This window comes from Ascidiella aspersa, chromosome 1 (genome assembly GCF_963924565.1).
Source record: "Ascidiella aspersa chromosome 1, kaAscAspe10.2, whole genome shotgun sequence".
Classification (NCBI taxonomy): Eukaryota; Metazoa; Chordata; class Ascidiacea; order Phlebobranchia; family Ascidiidae; genus Ascidiella; species Ascidiella aspersa.
In genome coordinates this window covers 35,414,406-35,435,390 of record NC_139447.1, presented here as the reverse complement: position 1 = coordinate 35,435,390, position 20,985 = coordinate 35,414,406, and the positions used below count along the sequence as shown (strand labels likewise).

Here is a 20,985-nt window from a genome sequence, read left to right as displayed (position 1 = left end):
GTTTTTCCTACAACGTGAATACAAGCGTGCGCTATTACTGTGGATTTCTTTAAAAATATAAAGTTCGGAAAAACCTATAGTCTGTAGAGTGTTTTTGAGCATATACTATTATGAGAAGCTGAACTATGTAGGATATAAAACGATTTAAATTACGTGTTGTATAAATTGGTAAAAAATTACAAAATTCGACTGCTATGCTTTATTTATCTGATTTGCTTCAATATTTACGAGTGCAGTTCTTCCCATTTCCTTTGAACCCTTCATTGCAAACGCAAAACTTATTGTATGCATAGCTGGCGCCTGGGTGGCATTTTTGTGAGCACTTAGGTTTCCAATCAGGACCTGTACAAAATAAGGTTATAATTAATATGTTAAAAATGAATAAAGACTATGTTGAAAATAAATAAAGATATTAAAATATTAAAATCGTTTTAAATTTTACATACTTCTGTATGGTCTTATCGTCTTCCCACAACTTCTAACCATTATGCTCCAAAGTTCATAATGGTATGGTAAGAAGAATCATGATGGATTTTTGTTATTTATGATATGTCTATAGATCAAATGCGCTGAATAATTTTGCGGAGTTCAGTGCATTTAGCATTACCTGTACAATATGTACCGTTGCAACGACACTCATGATGACTGATACAAGATGCATTTTGATGGCAGTCCGTACAAGAAGCACTTGTGTCTGCAATGATAAGTTCAAAAATGCAAAATTTACATAAGCCATTTCGAATTTGGCAATTGTTTAAACATTTATAACCGGTCACCAAGAGAAAGCGAACTTTTGCTAAGTTTAAGTAGAATATGTTTCAGGCTAAATAGCAATTCAACTTGACCTTTTGTTATTTTATTGATTTCAAAATGCATTACGCAGATGCCGCATCTGCAAGGAATAAAGTCGATTGTATAAAACAATTTGTCGGTTGATCTTTATAAATAAAATAAATGCTAAATCGTCTCGGCCGTTTTCGTGTCGACGTTTTTTAATGGTGCTATTAGGGCGCCGTTGTTTTGGCACAGGATTTTTGACCCTGTTTAGCGTTATTGGATGGTAATGATAGGGCCTAGAAAATGGGTCAGGATTATAATTATTAGAGAATTAGTGATGTACTTGGGGTGGGCTTTGGGGTTAAGCAAAGTGTTGTATAGATTTATGACTTATTCCGATTGAGACGGTATTACAACTATTAGGTACCGGTACCAGTCCTATTTTGGTCTTATTTGGAACTGTGTTTTATTCCGATGTTGCGATTGTTCTTATTTCGATCTTACATCTGAGTCCGTATATAAAGTAATGTGTTATTGACCTAAAAACATTTTTAAGATACATAACAATAAAACAAATGTTTACCAGTGTAGGTTGGGACGTTAAATGCATCTTTAAAAATGCAGGAAGTCGTCTGGTTGGTCAAGTTGTTTAAGCACAATAAATGGCATGTTGCATCAAAAGTTGAATTTACTGTGAACAAGAAAAAATATTTGAGTGATAATCGACTTTTAGCCAGTTACAACAAAAGTAATTTTATTTGCAATATTTGGTTTATAATTTAAACTAATTTTTGTGTGATTAATCACTGCTATGTCGCATTATCTATAACTACAACAACTACGTATTACTAGATTTTTGTTGGAATGTTTGATTTGTTACTTTTATCGTGACAATTTGTTTTACTTGCAAATATTCTATTAACGTTCACCTGTAGTGTTTGGGTGCATGTTGGGAGATCCAGATGTACAGTTGCACGTATTTCTCACACAGGTCTCGTTTTGCTGACAAGCTGTGCAATTAACCGGCTCCACTGCGTGAAAAGTCAAAAAAATTATACAATCACCGAGTTTTTGCAGAATTTCTTGTGTCAAACGAAAACATACTGAAATACGGATAAAATAGTCCATGGCCATCAAGTTCGAGTAAAATAAAGTTTAAGTTAAGTTTTACAAAATTACATTTTAAACCACTTAAGTCTTATGTGTTTGACGCAGGGTCGAACGTTTTATGAGGTTTTTAAGGCTCAATGTCCCTGGTACGAATTATGTTAAATAGTATTGAACTAATACAGCGTGGTTCAACCACAGACCCGCGGGCCAAATGAGGCCCGCAGACTCTTTTTATTGGCTCGCAATCAAATGCTGTAAGTAGGCCTATCTAGCAAACTTTATGTGTCAAATTTGAGCATGAAAGGTCGTGCGCCGTGTGAAACCAAACTGATATTAACGCCTGAAGATTCTCATTTTCTCCAAAAGTGTCTTGTGTTAAATAAAAGGCTTTCCAGAAAAACATAATTTTGAATGCCATGTTATTAATTTTCCTTAAATGGTCTGTGCAAACTACATAGAACTAGGTCTGTGTTCTCTACAACACATATTTGATCCTTAAGAAACTTTACAACGACCTAAAGACAAATTTGTACAATACATTAAACTCGGTTGACCAGGGTGTAAAAAAATAGACCTCCGAAACACTTTTTTATTTAACTACCACATTAAATCTCTGACTTAATATAAATAAACTTAAATTGTAAAATTAATTTCTTGTTGAATTACCTGCAGTTAAATTCGTTAATGAGCACTTATTGCTTTTGATAATTCCGGTCCTTGGATTTTTACCAGTCGTTGGCCAATACTTAATACAAGGTGCACCTTCACATTGATTTTGAAGACCTGTTAATTCTAAGAAATTGGCAATGAGTTAGGTGTTGAATGTTCGAAACAATAGATTGAGTATTGGGTTCACTGTAACTCATTACAAAGTTCATGGTAAAACGCCTGCGCAAGTTATAATTAGCAAAATTTGTCAATTTTTTTTAATTAAATATACTGCTTTTGCAAAAAATATGTTGGTAAAAAGTGTCGGTTTAATACCATTTAATTACATAACACCTATGATTCCAGCAATAAGAAATTAGAACAACATCGTCGGAATTAAACACAGTTCGAAATAAAGCAACATATAAGTCAAATAGCACCTAAACGGTCAGAATAAAATCTGAACAAGATTCTATCTAGCCCCAAACTTCATCCATAGCTCCCCTAATAAACCCAACTATTACCCCGAATGTTAACCATCAATGACCACCTTTCAACCCAAAAGAATCCATCCCTAACCCTAAACAAGGACAAACAGACGGCGCAGTTTAAACTACGACGCCAAAACGTCGATGCATAACGGCCTAGGGCAGAATGGCGGCGCCTAATTGTCCCATACCCTGCACAGCTGTGGCAAAATCAAAGTAAAGGAGCGAGTCAAGCGCTAGTGACTGGCAACAGGATTTTTTATGTGTTATTAAGGATTTAGGTTATTCAGTTATTTTCCATTGGGTTTAGGACTTTTTTCGACAGGTTTAGCTATTATTACTTAGAAGTTATTGCTGGATTTTTGCTTTATTATGTCGTCGATCTTCATATAACGCTTTAGATATTATTGTTTGACGGATCTTACTGTGTGCTTTCTAGTTTACTGTTACCATCAAAACAAAACAGAAACTTTAAACTTTTGTCCCATTTTACCCCAGTTAGTTATTCCTTGCACATGACTCTGTCAAATAATGTTTATTTTGAGATTATACTGTTAACATAGAAACAACTGGTTGCTTTTGGCTTACATCGGGGCTGTATAATGTTACCCCAACTGTCTAAAAAACTTTGATCAATACTCGTAGAACCTGTTCTGGCGCAAATGAATCGTCTTTCTGATCGTTGTTTTACCCCGTTCCAACTTGTTCCGTTCCATTCAACCCTAATAGTTGTGTTATACAGACCTGTCAAAACACATTTTAGGCTGCAGCATATTTTGGTAACCGGGCCCAGCTTTGCATGCCTACCCTTTTCTGCTAAATTAAACCCTATTTGGAATGTCAAGTTATATTAATCAATAAGAGATATTAAATCAATAAGAGATAAGAGTTACAATAAAAGTGTATTATGCAAAAAAACAGGTCGGCGAGCCGCAGTTTGCTTAGTCCTGTTATGTTTTCACTAAATGACAAGCATTGTCATAATTTTGCTAGCTATCCCAATCCTGATATGGCCAAAAGTCGTGAGTTCGAACCTCACTACATGCTATTGTTCATTTCCTAGCCTTCCTTGCTTGCATTCTTGATCAATAGCTTCAGTTATTCTGCGATAGCTTTTGGTGTTTTATGATATGTAAGCCATACAATCGTGGTCAAAAGGTAGCCAAGGGCGAGATCACAGTTGTTGAACACATATGTATAATGTATATGTGTCTTTCATGCTAAAATTAAGTTGCATAAACTAATAAAAAATAGGTTCGACACAAGCGCAAGTTCAAGGAATTTAGCAATACATTCTACGTGCATCAAACACTTCATGCTTAAACTTACACGGAAAATTGTTGACTTTGTATGGTTGATTCCTCGTTACGTATTTAGTTAAAATTGTGAGATCTTCGTAGTTAAGTAAAGTACCTTGTTGATGGCAGTAGGCAATGCAAGTATAATCACTGTGCTTTTCGCCGACAACAATAACTGAAAAAAAAATGCACTTAAGTAACCAAACCACTGTTTTAAACGGTTTAAACGTAAAATAATTTCACTTCATAAACCTATTAAACTTTTTCAATTTATGATGATAGTATAAATCAAAAACAGCGCTTCTCACCTTGTGAAGGACTAGAGGCAATCGCTAATTATTTTCTTATCGTTTCGTTGCTCGCGTTTATTTCTGCTTTTTTTCTTTTGTGCTTTCCATTTATTGTACGAGCGTTCAGTGTCATTCACCCTGACGAAGGCTGCTTGCGTCGGTCGCCGAAACGTTGGTATATAATTACAATTACCAGAGGAGCTGTTTTTGATTTATATTACAATGCCTGGTAGCAACAGTTTATATATTATAATGATAGTGGTTGAAATACTGTATTGTAGATGCCATGTTTACCAATGTCCTAAACTATAGCAACGGCGGCCAACTGGCCGTACTTTCGCCCCCAAACAACCCTTTAATCAAACAGAACGTATTTTCAACACTCTTATTTGATGTCTTTCCTATGTAACAGTTGAATAAAAGCGCTTTTGGTGCCAACAGTTATACTTTATTTATAGTATACCTATTAATAACGTGTTGATTGTTATAAAATTCTGTAAAATGAGGATTAGCGGCATAATGTTATGAAAACTGAAAACTGGGGCGCGACGATAAAATACTGACGACCGCTTGACGTTTTTCGTTATTATAGTCGCATTGTGAGTACGAATCCTTAGATTAGCGTTTTATTTTTCAAGAATAGTTGTTTTATGACGTAACGTAATCCCTAAAATTTTCTTGGCCCAAAAACAAAAATCCTGGATCTGCCCATGATAGCGATTGTGATAATTCATAGTCGCAACAGAATGACATTTGCGACCTTTGGTAAAAAACACGCCAGCCAGGGCAGCCTCCAGGCCTTAAAAATGATCAAGTTGTTTTGCATTAGGTCTGGATCGATCCTTAAATGTAAATCCAGTTAGCCATCTTTTTGATGTCAATGATTTTGTTTACAGTTTACAATCAATCGATGTCTGCGTGTGCCTTACGATTCAACAAGGTAATAATATCAAAAGTTAAATATACTCTTACCTCTTGAACCATCGTTTGAAAATATTCCACCAGGCAGAATGGCAACAACTATCAAAACGATTAAAATGGCATGAAGTCTCATCTCAAATACTTTGACTTGTTAACCTAGGAAATTTATCTTTGCGTTATATCATGTCTGGAACGAATAAACTGCTGAGATAAATTGTTTTATCTAAAATAATGTGTGCTACGGTGAGGTTAATCAACACTACACCTATACCTGGGTGTACTAAAGTATATTATTTACCACTCTACGTCATTCAGCGCGGAGGTAGCTAAACGTGGGTGCAATTTTTTCAGTCGTAATAGATTTTTTTTCTGTAGGAGGCCCCATATATGGACCTTACGTTTTGACCTGGACTAATATGTTTGGCAAACGGCCTAACTGGGACCCAAATTCATTTCAAAGCGACTTGCACACAACACTGGTTGCTCGCATGTAATAAAATCTATAGCAAATGTATAAGTATCAGGTTAGCAAAATTTACAAAGCACTAACTCTTAAACCTTTATCCCCATAGACCAGCAAAAAGCCTGACATTCACTCAATAGCCTTGTAGCTTATACCCGTAGATTGCAGGCTAACGCTATGGTGGCTTAACAAACTTCCGCATCTGCACAACAGCAACATACTGCATAAACAATAAACAATGACAGTTGATTTTCTGGTTTATATAAGGCAGTTGAAAGGCCTCCTCTTAGGTTGTGGGGTTTCTGCTTGGGAAACGTGTGGTGGAGAGTACTGACTGGCGAAATACTCCACCTCTTCATAACCATCGATAAACAAGAATACATATGCGTCAGTCCGACAAGCGCAATTAATATATAAAAAGAAAAACACGTTAACTGTACTCAGTTCATGCACTGACTGAATCATTTCTAGAACTGATATTTTACTTTCCTAACCACGCAGCCTAACCTCAAATAGTTGTATTTAACCATTCCTTCAGCCAACTGTTTTTGCTACTGCTGTAATTATTACGTCACTCTTGATAATCATGCCATTATTCAATAGGCGCTGATTTTTCCATATTTTTAGGTTTATTTTATTAAGTTCTGTGTGCGTTGCGTTAAGTGTAGAAGCATTATTAAAAAATAACGCATTCGTCCTACAAATTCCCGTTGAAATTGTTTGCAAAGCAAAGTAGAGAAGTATCATTCCTTTGTCCATTTATTTAGTTTTTATAAAACCACGACTCATGATAAATAATATACCTATAAGGGTGCATGGCATGTTCACATGATACAGACAAGGAATTGTAGAATGATTTTTTATTTTTTTCCAACGTTAATAAACTAGACACTGCTCTACAGCAAGCGCTTACTATAGAAATATGATGACGTCAATTTCCTGTAAGACCTAAGGCGAATCATTGTTGCGAACATAACACAGTGTTGTGCTTCCCAGCAGTAACAAAAGGGTAACGAGTTAAGCATAATTAGAAAAGGAACACGTATACGTTGACAAGAGCAAGAAGAAAACACAACAAAACAAACGTTATCATCTGAACTTTCAAGCTCAGTTTTACTTCGACTTGTGGTAACTTGAAAATTAAAATCTTTTATCAGTTTTTAAAAGTTTTGCTCAGCCGAGAGCGTTCACAATTAACTATAGCTTAAATTGATTGACAGTCTTAATGAAACTTTAACGCTGTGGATTATGCAATCAAGTAGACAATAAACTATCTACCAACAGTATACCAAATCATCCAAAAACATTAACTTTGGCGTCTCCTAGCGGTAATGCAATCAATAAGTTGTTAAGCGATATATGGCGAATGCATTTAAAGTTGAACCAAACATACTTTTATTTAATATTAACTTTAGATACATTGCTATGTCACGACGTTATATTGCAGTTATAATTACGAACAAAATTCGTGTGATTTTGTTTTAAGATATAATTGTAAAAAGAAAAACTGTATATTTGTATTTTTAAGTGAGAAAAACAAATCATTCTGGATCTTTATAATATACATATTTAATGTTATCTTCTGCATTTTTCGTTCGAAGAACAAGTTTGGGATTAGCAATGATTTAGCATTATTGCAAAGTAAAATTTTAAATCTCTTTACATTGTTTTCAAGACGTATTCATTCAAACAAAATTTTCAAACTAAAACCACATAAAACAAAATTCTTCGTTCACTACTCAAACGTCGAAATGTGTGCAGTGTATAAAAGGTTGATTCATAATAGTTATACCGTAAAAAAATAAAAAAATGCACAGAAACAGTTCAAACAGTGGTAGAGCATAAGACATGATAAACAGGAGTTCAAAACAGCTTTTTAAAACGATGAGAGTTCTTTTTTATCCTCAACAACCTGCAGACATCCACCATTTTGTTCAACCAGCTCCGTGTCCATCGTCACTTGGGAAACTTGCGACTTTTGCCTAGACAGATCGTCACTCAACGCCCTGACGTCATGGTCCTTTCTGCTGAATCGAACCAGCGACCTCGTCTTGGCGCTCAGTGGCTTCCACCAGATCTTGCGAAGGTCCTCGGAGCGCAGAGATGTAAGAAGGAAGATACCAAGACCCTGCGGTGGATAAAATTAGTCAAACAAGCATTCTTTAACCTAATGCTCTAATTGATTATGAACGCGGAATAATAAGAATTGCGTTTCACCGTTTATAAGTGAGTTTTGTATATATTTTAGTCATATTAACAGATGATGATACAAGAACTATCGAAACGTCTTGGTCAAGATGATCTACTCGGCCTTTTTGGCTTTGAAATTTGTAATTAAACTGCATTACATATCCATCTGGGCTTGCATATCCATGTGTAGCTAAGCATGCTTTGTTTTGTTCAATAACTATGCTAGGAATAGGATGCTTAATCATCTAGAACGGTTTATTCTCACGTTTCAGTCTTCCTAAGAACACAATAAGCGTCGAATGTCCAGTCACTGAGGGCTGTTGTAAATATTGCTAAATAATCTTGGTTACTATTTTGTAACGCTGGGAAACTCTAGGCTAACTTAGTACATTATGTTTTATTTAGGGCCATTTTTTTAATTTTAAATTGTTTTAATATCGCTGAGACCAACGTCGTTTGATCAAGTTATATCAATATTTTAGTATTTTTATTTCTTTTTGCGTGACGTATTGTACAATTTTAGAAACAAGCTTTACACTTCTATTCCTCGCGTAAATAAGTGAGTGGGCCTATACATTTTATCCAAACCTGCAGAGTGTTGAAGAGAGCGAAGACCCAGCCCATGACGCGCAAATAGATGACGTCATCGGACAGAAGCATGAGATAGCCGAAGAGCCACGTGATTCCCATGAATGTCGTCATGGTAACGGCGACCATAAAAGTTTGCTTGTTGGTGCGTTTGGCCGCAGAAGAGTTCATCTGAACGTAAAAATAAATTATGACATATTGCAAAGCAATCAATTATAGGAACATACATATATCATTTGGACGTTATAATTGTGCAACATGGTTACAGGGTTAAAATGGCACATGATGATTTAAGTTAAAACATGACATGAACCAATACATAACATGGTAGTAGCATGATTCGAAATGGCGTGCTATCAACTTGTTGTCGTTAAAACGACATTAGGTTGCGGTTGAATCAGGCATAACTTTTCAACTTTTGCTGACTAAAAATATTTGTTTCCCATTCTCTGTTAAATCCGCTTTGAAGCATACAATTAAATGTTGGTAATGTATTCTTATTGTATACTCAGTTGTTTTGATCACACAAATTTAAAGACTATTGGGCGATTTGGGACATTCATTGGAAAGTTTATGACTCCAAGATTTCTGGAACTTATCCCGCAGCATAAATGGGGTTTGCATATCAGCTTTGAAAGTTCAAACCATACATATTTTCTGCTATTTGCAACAAAAATGTTTTCTTTGCAAAACGACCACACCTCGACATTTTTGCACGAAATCTCCCGAAAGACTGATGAGAAAACGATGCAGTTGAAGAGAAGAAGAACTCCAACAGGAAGAAGGAAGCCAAAGTAGAGAGAATATTCAGTCAACCAGCACATGTTGGCAGCTCGGTAGTGGGACTTGGCAAGTGGGTCGGCAACTGAAAGTTAATATTAAACACGGCATTCATATCAGCGTAACGGTCATCACATCATATATTAAACAGCGATAAAAAGTAAAAGTGTCGGCCAACCTTGAATAGAACATTAAAACTAAATATTCTAAGTCACAACTTAATTATTTACGTTCTAACACTAATAAAATGTATCAAATTTTACAGAGAGCAACCTTTAAAATGTAAACATAGCACACATACTGTTTTTGTGCGCTCTAAACCAGTGTTTCTTAAACTGGTGAATGGTTCACCCCAGGGTGAACAAAATTGTTGCAGGGGTGAATCAGGTGTAAAATAGGGTGAACCGTCACAAATCTATGATATCTTTTCTTGGTGTATTTTTTTTTGCTTATTGTAATAGTGAAGTTGGTTTGCACAGTGTTTAAGCACAAAGAAATGGTGACTGTGTTTTGTGCTTTTGTAGCTTTATATTTTTTTACTCGAGAAGTTGTAGATTTTCAATGGTAAAACTTAGTTTGAGTTGATCTTAACAAAAATCGAAACAACCTAAATCTTTTGTGCTGTTATATATAGAAGCGATAGTTTTATCGTATCATTAGACAAGGGTGAATGAAATCTGGAGATCAATGCTAGGGGTGAACAAAATAAAATCGTTTAAAAGGCACTGCTCTAAATTACAAAAAAGGATTTAAAAATTGTTTTGGCTGTATTGGGAAATTTTATGCGGTGCTTTGTCAATATAAGTGTTGGACCAGGCCAATGCTGGGATAAATTTACAACCAACAAACTCACCTCCTGTGCAGAAATTATTGTTCGGCGTGGGTTGTTGATCAAAATACCCGACAGCCACGCCCAACGTAAGGCCAACAATTACCAGAGGGGTAAGATAAGCAAAAGCCGCAACTCGTTGTAGAAAGCCTTGCTTGCTGCTTCTAAATACCTGCGTGGTATCAAACATTTCTTTTTAAATACAAATTAAGGCTTACTCCTTTGTATGTTCAGTTATTTCGCATCAGAGTAGTACCACATCACTGGTTATCAACTATAAGGTACAGTTTCCATTGCTTAAACTTAACGAGAAAAATCAAAAAGATACCTGACAGCATGGGTATCCATTTTATTTTTATAGTATCGAAGAGCAACGATTTTCCCTCATTGCAAGCTACGCAATATACGCCTTACGGTTGTTACCGTGAGTATATATTTAATACCTGTTTCATTTACAGTACTACACTGGTAGGCTCAACAATGGGACAATCCATAGAAATTGGTATGTCATTAAATAGCCCCTTCGAAATAAAATGGGCACAAATATACGGATCAAGCCTTCCTTTTTTCCTATACCTTCCCGATAAGTCATTTTGACAGAGGTCTTACTATAAACAACTCTCAATTAATGTTATGTGTCCTTACAAAACAACCTGATATTTATGAGTTGAAGTAATTTTAGAGTTAATTTTAACCCTGAGTTACCTTCACGACCGACATGTACAAGTCGTAGCTGTAGACTGTCATCCAGCACCACGTTACAAGCATGAAGTAATGCAGAAGTGCGGCGACGAATGTACACGCTCCCTGGTTGTTCTGTGCGCGACTAACTCCAGCCACGAAGATGAGGTAACTTGCCATAAGGTTGGCGCAGATGTGCATAAGGATTTTGGCCGGTCGACGCTTGCGAACATCGCTAAATGTTCAAGAGCAGTGATATAAATGACCGATATTATCGGATCGGAGCCGATTATTGATTGCAAGTGATATTGAGTTCCAAGTGAACTCGTCCGATACATGGTATCGCTGCTGATCCGATACCTAATACTGGAATTTTAGCCATGATATACGACCCATGCAGTGATTCCTACTTTAAAAGATTAATTTATCAAGGGCAACAAAATTCCTAACACCAAAGCAACGATTTAGGGCCAATATATTTTATTTTTTATTCAAAATACAGTAATTTATGCCTTACTTTAAACCAGGGGTTCTTAAACTTATTTTAGCGCAAACCCCTAAATTTTTTTTTACGTCGCGTAGATAGGCAAATTTTTTTTAAAGATGACGTCATGAATTGACGTCACAATACAAATAGACTTCATAAATATGTTGATTACGGTCTAAACAATGTGAAAATGAAATGGAATCTAAATACAGTCAGTGCAAAACCGTTTTGTTTTTAATTAAAGTGCTTTCTTTCAAAATTTAAACACTTTTCAAATGTACACTACTGTTTTTAGGCCTTTCATGGATCCCCTAAAACTATTTTACGGACCCTCAAGTGGTCCATAGACCCCAGTTTAAGAACCCCTGCTTTAAAATACCTCATCAAAATTTTCGTGAAATTTGTGAAATAAAGGTATGAACGTGTGAAACAACTCACCGACTCATGACGTGGATTATGATGGTGGCCAGGAGGCCGAGAATAGAAATGACGCAACCGACATCGCTGACGACCGACAGAACCACGTCTGCTGGCACCTTGTTTGATACCTATGCATAATGAGACATACAGCAGCTCATTTTTTAAATAATTCTATAGAATAAAATGCAAAAAATAATTTAAGGTTCACTTGATTACAGGCACAAAAAAATATTTTTTTGTTTATATGCGTGCAACATATAGTTAAACAGTCATCTGTGTTCGATGAAATAGCTCTATTACTAGTTAACTTAAACTCTTAATTACAGTTAAAAAGGAAGCAAAAAGGAAAATGTATTATTTGGAAGGAAATGTAATAAGTGGATCCCATGGCTTTGTAAGGGTGATAACTTACCACCAAGAGCGCGAAGTTTGTGAGATGGTTGCAGTGGCATTCAGGTGGATCGGCCGAGTTGAGGCAGCAACCGTCGCTCGCCCAATCGTCCGTGTCAAAGTTCCAGTAAGCACACTTCAGCGATGTTTGCAGCGCCTGTGAAAAAAACAACCTCTTATAAACAGGCAATTGATATGACTGCGTCGAAAAAGTTGCTTTCAAGCCTTAACAAAACAAATTTATTTCAATGATGTGCTTGATAAACTATTTAAATTAAGCTTACGGTGTAGAACCAGAAAATTCGTTTCGTAAAAAAGAAATGGAGTTCTAGTAAAGAAGCTATTTTCGTGCCTGAATTGTTTAACGTGATCTGAGATATTTAACTAAACAAGTCCTTAAAATATCTGAAAAATGTAAAAAAATGTTCTGTTTTCACCAGACCATACTGTTGCTGTCCTTCAATGTATTAAGATATAGATTTCAGTGCACGACATCGATCAATAACCTCAACTTTCCTATATTGTTTTAAACATCCCGTTATGGCGTAACTTGGTAACGTCATATCCGAAAATTGTCATGCGTTTGGGTAAGAAAATGTTATATCGTTCCGCTAGGAAAACTATTTTAATTTCACCTCTGTTTTAAGGGGCAACTTTCCACCTGTAACGTCTACTTACCTGGAGGGTGTTATTTGACAAAGGTTTTTTCCCATATTCGGCAACTTCACCGCTGTGTGTGATCTTTACGAGCTCCGTGAGATTGTAGACGGGTGCGCCCAGGTCTGCGGCTATCACCTGTGCAACAAAACTCACCAAGTTACTTACCACGCAGAAGTAAAGCGCCTTTAATCGTTAAGGAAACAATATACCGTTTACAGTGCATATATATAGAATAACTATATGATACGAATGCCATATTGTTCTTCTCATATATTTCTTAAACCTCTGTTTGGGTAAATCTGGTTGCGTTTTGTAAATGTGGAAGGTGTCTATGGTGCGGCTCTTTGGGCTTTACACGATAGTTTACACAAAATGAACATATGAGCGCTGTCTGGTGGCCACCGTTGCAATAGAGAAAGGCATCATCATACACGTACCGAAGTGACATTTTGCTCCGAGTAAAACAAGGTGCTGTCGCTGTGGTAGATAAAAGCTGATCTCCTTCCTCCGTCCGATGTGTTGGTGGCCTGTCTCTTGGCCCTGGTGATGTTCCCAGCGTTTCTTCCCCAGGCTCTTTTGGTGGCCTCCCCCGGAACAAAAATGCTAATTCCCCCTTCGCCAACGCCACTGGGGGTGTACGTGAGGCTTGGGTAACCAGCCTCCGTGTTCTCTGATATCTGTGGTGCGGTAAAGAAGTCGTTTTAAAACCACTGAAGTTAATTTGATTGGTAGATTAATAGAGTTTTAAACAACTTGTTCTTTCCTGCAAATAATGAAAGGCACACACACATATGTGTTTTAATAACAACTGTGATCTAGCCCCTCGAAGGCTGCTTTATGACCAACAATTACGGCTTCCGTATCGATAGTATAACGAAAGCCATTGCAGACTTCACCGAATCTGTCCATCAATAATGCAAACAGGACAGACTAGAAAAACAACTAGTCTGCAGTGAGGTTCGAACTCACGACCTCCGGTCAAGCCTGCAAAGGTTGTTGAAACGTCGGTACATTTATTAATAACAACGATTTGCCGGAAGTAGAATTTTATAATTGATACAATGCCTGGTGGCAACAGTATATTCGTTAACAAAGTCGTTAACTCATTTCATACAGATTAATATTTCAAATGGCAAATAATTTAAAAACAGTCAGTTTATAGCACTTAAATGAGGTGATGGATTTAAGCCATTACCACACTGTATTTTAACCTATTAGGCTCTGCTGTTTTGTGTCTTGGTGTGTTCCAATAGTTACCACAATCCAATGTTTTTTTTAAAGTTAATATTGCATTATCGATTTTTCTGTATAGCGCCAGAATTTATGCAAAATTTGTAAATATAACCGATGAGTGGCAAATCGATAATTAACCTTTCTAGTTTAAATAACTTTTGTTTTTGTGTCTGTAGCTTGAGATGGAACGATCATTGCCTAAATTATTTCCCAATTATTTCTCCCGCTCTCAAATTATGTAAATAGACTTACAATTTATACTTATATATTATTACGCCTTGCGAGCAAGCATACTGTTCAATAAATGTGGCAAACGTATTTATTGCTTCCTGACCGCTGGTATTACCACTTCCCCTATATGCTATTTGCATTCCCAGAGTTATAGTCTACTTTACATAATTGAAATCGCTATAGGTTGTTTGATAGTCGCACATTTTTTAACAAAGTGGCTTAGCTAAATATTTACTTTAGTACTGGAACTGGTACCGTAAGCATTTTGTATATTTGGCTAAACTGTTACAATCCATTGCTATAGGTTAAACGAAATTTTCGACAAAGCTTTAGATATATGCTTTTACATTTCACTACAACCTTGGTATGAAATCACTGATGTAAAGCTCATTTAGCATTTGAGCTTACCGTCATTTGCATTGAGTCGGTTGTAAGGTTGAGTGAACTTTGACTTGAGTTAAAGACTACTTTAAGAGCCAGAGCAGTGATCGACTTAACCAGGTCGGAGCCCATCTTTTTGTTTTGTTGATGGCTTGTTGAGTTGAATTCCGATTCGTTGTTAGCCTTGAAGAAATCTTTTGCCAGGGACGAAGCCGTGAAGGCCATTGAAGAGAAGGCGCCCGCCGTAATCTAATTACAGTACAAGTTTCTGTTGTTTGCTGGCTTACGAAGATGCACGAAACAATATTGTAAGATACCAAAAGGCGCCGTTTTGACCGTATTTACCAGTTTTTATTAGTGGTGGAAAAACGATGTATTTTTCCAAGTGGTTTATCGAGATACCATGCTTTTACTAAATGCTCAAGAAAGAACACAATTATGTTTTTTCATAAAATGCAGCCGTTTGGAAATCCTGTAAGAAATTGAATACTCAACATACGTATAAAATGCATTTTGCTTTGTTTTTTTATTTTGGATTTTTAAAGATATTCTTGAAGATCAATAGTTCAACAAGACCACGTTTTAAACTTTGTAAATCCGCCAAATAGTCACACAAAATGCCTACTTCTGTTCAAAACTGAAAAAGGACTAAATTTTACATTGATTTGAACATACCTTGACTTTACCACTTAGCGCGTTTTTCTTTGCTTGAACGAAAAAGTCGACCGCCTTTTCTGCGACGGCTTTGGTCGGTTTCTGGTTGAAAGTTATTTCCCGTAGACGAGCTGAAGCGGTTTCAACACCAGATGTGGTGTTGGCCAGTTGAGCGATCTTTGCATAAGGTATAGGGTATTTAGCTTTTCTTTTTAAGGCAGATTACAAAACGTATGTAGGTTGCGAATTAAAATTGGGTCGCAGTTTAAGTTAGTTCGTTCATCGACTGCAGTACTTCTCACGGTTAGATTAATGAAAATTTGTTCCCTTCTTTTTAAATTGAAAAAATTCAAAACAATACCAATATTTGAATCCAAAAGTTATAGAGTTTTGCCTTTTGAGGCGGCGTACAAAAATATGGGGCTATTCAAATCATGATTGAATTTACTTCGACTAACGTTGAGCAGACAAATATATCTGCTTAGAAATCGCTTGTACTCGTCTTTTTCAGCGCAAATACATGTTGCTAAATCAGTGTTAAATTGTGTTGGTGATTTTAACTCAAAGGTCGGGAATTAAAATTGGGTCGCAGTTTAATTTGCTTGGTTCACCGACTGCAGTACTTCTTACGGTTAGATTAATGAAAATTTGTTTCCCTTTATTTAAAATTGAAAAAAATCAAAACAATACCAATATTTGAATCCTATCAGAAAACTTTGAACTTTTAATGCTAATGTATGTTTTGCTTGCTTACAAAAAGTTCAGTGGACAGAATTGGGTCGCTAAAGCTTTATTGTTATACTTACACTTACTATTAGAGTAGCCACGAAATCACATGGTAAGAATAATTGAAATTTGTTCCCAGCAAGATTTGTTTTAAAATAAAGAAAATTTCAAAAGCAATAAAAATACTTGGATTGTAACAGTTAAATTCGATTCCCTAATGTTAATATATTATGTTTTGCTTGCTTGCAAAAAGTTCACTGAGGAGAATTTGGATGCCAAAGCTTTACTGTTATAATTACGCCTAAAATTAGGAGCGCAACGAAAAAAGGTTAAAAAAAAATTGTGTTAGCTAATGAAAGCGGGTCACACGATAAGCGAAAATTCTTGGCACTGCGCGGCTTACCTGTTCGAACACCCGGGTTGTGTTTTCGCAGCTCAGTCCGTTCCCGACAAATCCGGGGTCGCATTTGCATTTTTTCCCGCTTTGTTCGTCGCAGCTGGCGTGTTCGCCGCAAAACTCATCAGCGCAGCTCTTCTTACCTTTAGCAAAAAAACAACATTTTAAAACGACAAACATTTGCACCGTTTTGTACGCGCACATGCAGCTTATGTGTCCTCGTAGCCAACCAATGAACTAACAGTTGCGCTGTTAGAACTTAACCTGTGAAGTGAATACTTTTTTTATTAATCCGTAACTGTTTATTAGTTCGGAACAGTTGGACTTTTTAAGTTCCGAGTTTTTTAAAGAAATTAGCTTTTGTATGCGATGCATAGTGTGGGGGCAAACCCTCGCAAGGTAGTCCGTTATTACTTGTGTAACTCAACTTAAAACTTTACTGTTTGTTTTTTTAATAGATTTTCAGTAAGACATTTTGGAACGGAAATAAAATAACTAAATATATTATTATTTTTTGTTGTGATTAGTTTTACAGGAAGGCCTAACGATGATAATTTTTAACAAGATCTGTTGTAAAAAAGGATCAATTGATAGTTGTTTAAATAGGCCTACTTATAAGTTGATATAGCATAGGGGGATTAAAGGTTGTTTATGTACGGCCTATTTATAACCATGTAACTTATATATTGATACAAGGCTGCTTAAGCATTATTTCCTTTATGGTTTTCTTGTGTGTTTTGATCTTTTTTGAAAAATATTTATAACCTACAGAAGGCACCATGTACATCATTTAAATTTTTATGCGCCCCTTAAACAAAAATCCGCCATCCTGCATTTCCACACAATAAGGAAATTAAATTATATTTTATTCGTGGGGTACGTTTTGCCCCGCGCAAAAATCGTCTAAAAATGTTACTTTATTTAGAAGGTATGCTTCTCTCAGTTCCTTTATTTAAGCATAGAAGTAACTTTCAGTGAGACCTTTCGGTTGCTACCCTACTTAAACCTCAAAAAATAGCATTTATCCCGTTTTGCCCGCCTTTCCCTAAGTATCATAGACTAACAGTCAGTGCTCCCTTAAGGGAAATTTTCTACTGCGAAAATATGATTTGTAGTGTACCGGTACAAAAATATTTGAAGCCTGAGTTGACAGGGGCCCGCGGCAGATTAATGTTTTTTGTATGGGGGCGAGTCGTAAAAGTTTTAAAGATGGCGTAACAAAGCGTGAAACCATGAAACTAATATTTTCGAGAAACTTGTATGCGCAACTTCAATCGAGTTTAAATACGTTTAAGGATATGGCAACAAAGCGGTCGCGCGAAAAAAATATCCGACTCTTTGGGTTAAATCAGGGGCGGGCAACTTGCGGCCCGCGGGCCACATGCGGCCCTTTGCCATTTTTTGTGCGGCCCTTCGCCGTCTTCCGGATATTTTTCCCTAAATAAGGGTATTTTGTGTGCACCAATGATGGAACTTTTGCTCTTTCGTGCAATATAACCCATAGCCTACACCGCTACACTAATGCAGTTGTTGAACTCTAATGGGAAGCATCTATTACAAAACAATCTTTATTCATAAAGTTTTACTTGTGTCACGTGGGTATGATAAATAATTGTTTTGCAACAATTACACTTGTCTGCTACGACTTTAGTCGCGCATATTGATTGAGATGTTATGTTTAACAGCTGGTTTTGATTTATTGCTGTTAAATAGTTTGCGTCTATGCACATCTGGCCTGGAACCAAACATTGCCAAGTTGGTTTAATTAAACTATCCAACATCAGCCTTCTCACTAACTTCTATTTTAACATCCACATGAGTGTCTGCTATGATATTTCATATTCGCTTGTACTTGTGTTTTTCTAGTAAAAGCTGAAAATATCAATTGGTGTTTATTTGATGTGCGGCCCTTCTGTAAGCATTAAATTTCCTAACTGGCCCTTGTGTTAAAATGGTTGCCCGCCCCTGGGTTAAATTGACAAAACGTCAAATTTAGCAAGGTGGGATATAAGATGCCTTTAGCACACAATTAGGAATCGCGAACTATTATCTCATTTGCATTTATCAAGATGACTTTGTCAATTAGCAAGGGCCATCGACCCCCACAGTATCTGTATAGAAATCACGTAAAAAGTGTGACTGTGTTAAAAAAAGCCCCCAAAATGCTTTTCGGTTTCATGATCCCGGATTATTGCCAAACACTTAACAGCTGTGTTTAGCACTCTTCTCAAGTCATATTTTTCCTTGGTTTTTCTACTTATAAACAAAACATACACCGCATGGGTGATGAAAACCGGTTAGACAAAGTAATTTACAGTAAAACATGTATTACTTTACAATCGTTAGTGCGGATTTGATTTGTTTATGTCCTTTTAACTGCAAACATCAACTTAAAAATGGTCAATGCGAAATGCTCAAATTGTTGCGGCAAAAAAAGGGAAGTTATTTCGTTTTAAATTGAGAATGATGTAAGGTGCGTATAAGGCAAGGTTTACAGCGTGACAGCTAGCAAAATGCCTACAAAAATTGAACCTTAAAAAAATTTAAGGCCGAATTTTTCCAGGGCCTAGGGCTATAGCCTTATTAGCCTATTGGTTAATCTGGCCCTGGTCGCAACTAGCGTTGGCTAAGCAAGACACGTTTCTGCATTTCTCTTTAGTGAATGCAAATCAACAGGTTAATTAAATACAGAGTAGCGCTTTCTCCGTATTTTTAGACTGTGTGCTTTGCTGTTATAGAATCGTTTACGTTTAAGAGTATTACGTTGTGAAGTGTCTTTATTCTATAATTTTACATAGGTATTCTATGTCGTATATAAAAAATAAAAGTAGGCTAATGAGTTAAAAAGGTGTGTATAAATTAATCTTTACAATACGACTTTAAAGAAACTCAAAATTGTCTTTTTTTAATATGAAACTTACGTTTGCAAAGTTTTTCAGATTTCACATAACCTTTCAGGCATTCACATGTTCCGCTGTTCTCAATACAAGTGGCGTTGTCAGAGCAAGTTACGTTGGTGCACTTGTTTTTAACTGATGTAAAAATGGTTATCAACACAATGTATAGTGGCCTTATTTAAACAGCATGTAAAAATTAAAAAAAAAATGCTTTAAATGCAAACAACAGTAGCCTACATGAGCTTTGGAACATCCTATTTTTTGTAGGGCAGCTCTTTAGGAAACTTGGCGTACAAATTATCTACTCTGTCCTTACAGATGATATTATAAGAAATATCAAGAACGATGCATTTCACATTTCACAAATGACTTGACTGGGAATTATGTCATATACAAAATGACTTGTTTACAACACTGCCGCTTGGTACAGGAAACGTTTTTTTAACTGCTTTTATTAAACACTCACGTTTGCAATTATTTGCAAGCCCATTAAATCCATCCGCACACTTACAGTTCCCAGAGTTCTCGTCGCAAACAGCATTGGCTGAGCAATTCACTTTTGCGCACTTTTCATAAGTGGTTGAGTTATCACCTGCTGGAAAGCAACGATCAAAACTTAAGCTTGGGTCTTTTTAAACTTAATGCAATAATTTTTTATGTGTTCCACTTTAGAGGTACAGTACTTAAGCCCACAAAAAAAATTTCCGAAAATTTTAAGCTGCGCTGACAATTCAGGGCAGCGGAGTCGGTTAAAACAACTCGAATACAACTCCGGCGCCCTAATCGGCCAAATTTGCCGGTTTCTTTTGGTCCCGGCTCCGACTCTACAGCCTGTATTTCGGTCATTTAAGGAACCAAATAAAGTGGATATACAGCAACCATAGGGGAGTCCCGAGTCCAAAACCGCAGCCCTGGCTCACGGTATTACACTTTTATCAGAACCTTAATACCCGTTTACACTACAGCTATGCTGAGCTCAGCAAAGCGTAATTTGCATTTAAATTCTATTGTGGGGAGCGTTTCACGTTTTGCTAAACTCAAGCCCCGTGCAGCTAAAAAAAGGGCTCAGCGCAGCACAGCTCAGCTGTATTGTAAATACTTTTAAGCCAAGCTCAGCTCAGCACAACTGTAGTGTAAATAATTTTAAGCCAAGCTCAGCTCAGCGCAACTGTAGTGTAAACGGGCCTGAACTCTTACCGTAACACTTTCCCCGTCCATTGTAGCGGCCCTTACAATCCCATTGTTTTTGTTTGTTTGTTGTAGTAATCGTTATTACTGGTTTTTCGCCGTCGTAACGATCGTAAAACTCTGTTTAATAAAAGTAGGTTAACTTTTTTATTCTTTGTGTTTGCATTAAAGGCAAATCTACTTTATTTTTCGAACAAGATTTATTTTATCTAACATTATTAGAAATAAGCTCTTATTAAAAAAATAATATTTGTTTTT

The 20,985-nt window shown here is 36.4% G+C and overlaps 1 protein-coding gene and 1 long non-coding RNA gene across 2 annotated transcripts; both read right to left on the bottom strand.

Annotated features, from left to right (window-relative positions):
* Window positions 1-607: 607 nt before the first annotated feature.
* LOC146170267 (uncharacterized) lies at window positions 608-1,812 on the bottom strand. The gene is made up of 3 exons (XR_014494667.1): window positions 1,707-1,812; window positions 1,361-1,468; window positions 608-694 (listed from the first exon to the last, which is right to left on the bottom strand). It is a non-coding gene; the product is annotated as an uncharacterized LOC146170267 (long non-coding RNA).
* Window positions 1,813-6,937: 5,125 nt separating this feature from the next.
* Window positions 6,938-17,351, bottom strand: LOC146170266 (adhesion G protein-coupled receptor L4-like). Its single transcript, XM_083388048.1, has 13 exons — window positions 17,336-17,351; window positions 16,649-16,785; window positions 15,541-15,696; window positions 14,893-15,114; window positions 13,458-13,697; window positions 13,039-13,155; window positions 12,383-12,517; window positions 11,989-12,098; window positions 11,088-11,298; window positions 10,407-10,554; window positions 9,475-9,638; window positions 8,774-8,944; window positions 6,938-8,123 (listed from the first exon to the last, which is right to left on the bottom strand). The coding sequence occupies exons 1-13, from the start codon at window positions 17,349-17,351 to the stop codon at window positions 7,872-7,874; spliced, it is 2,079 nt and encodes a 692-aa protein (XP_083244174.1). The 3' UTR covers window positions 6,938-7,871.
* Between the last annotated feature and the right edge of the window lie 3,634 nt (window positions 17,352-20,985).

Excerpts from the sequence above, each read along its gene's own strand:
- LOC146170266 (XM_083388048.1), bottom strand. Across the intron at positions 9,639-10,406 it reads CAATAATTTCTGCACAGGAG|TTGCCGACCCACTTGCCAAG; the intron begins GTGAGTTTGTTG and ends ATTAACTTTCAG. Across the intron at positions 8,945-9,474 it reads TTTCGTGCAAAAATGTCGAG|ATGAACTCTTCTGCGGCCAA; the intron begins GTGTGGTCGTTT and ends TTTTACGTTCAG.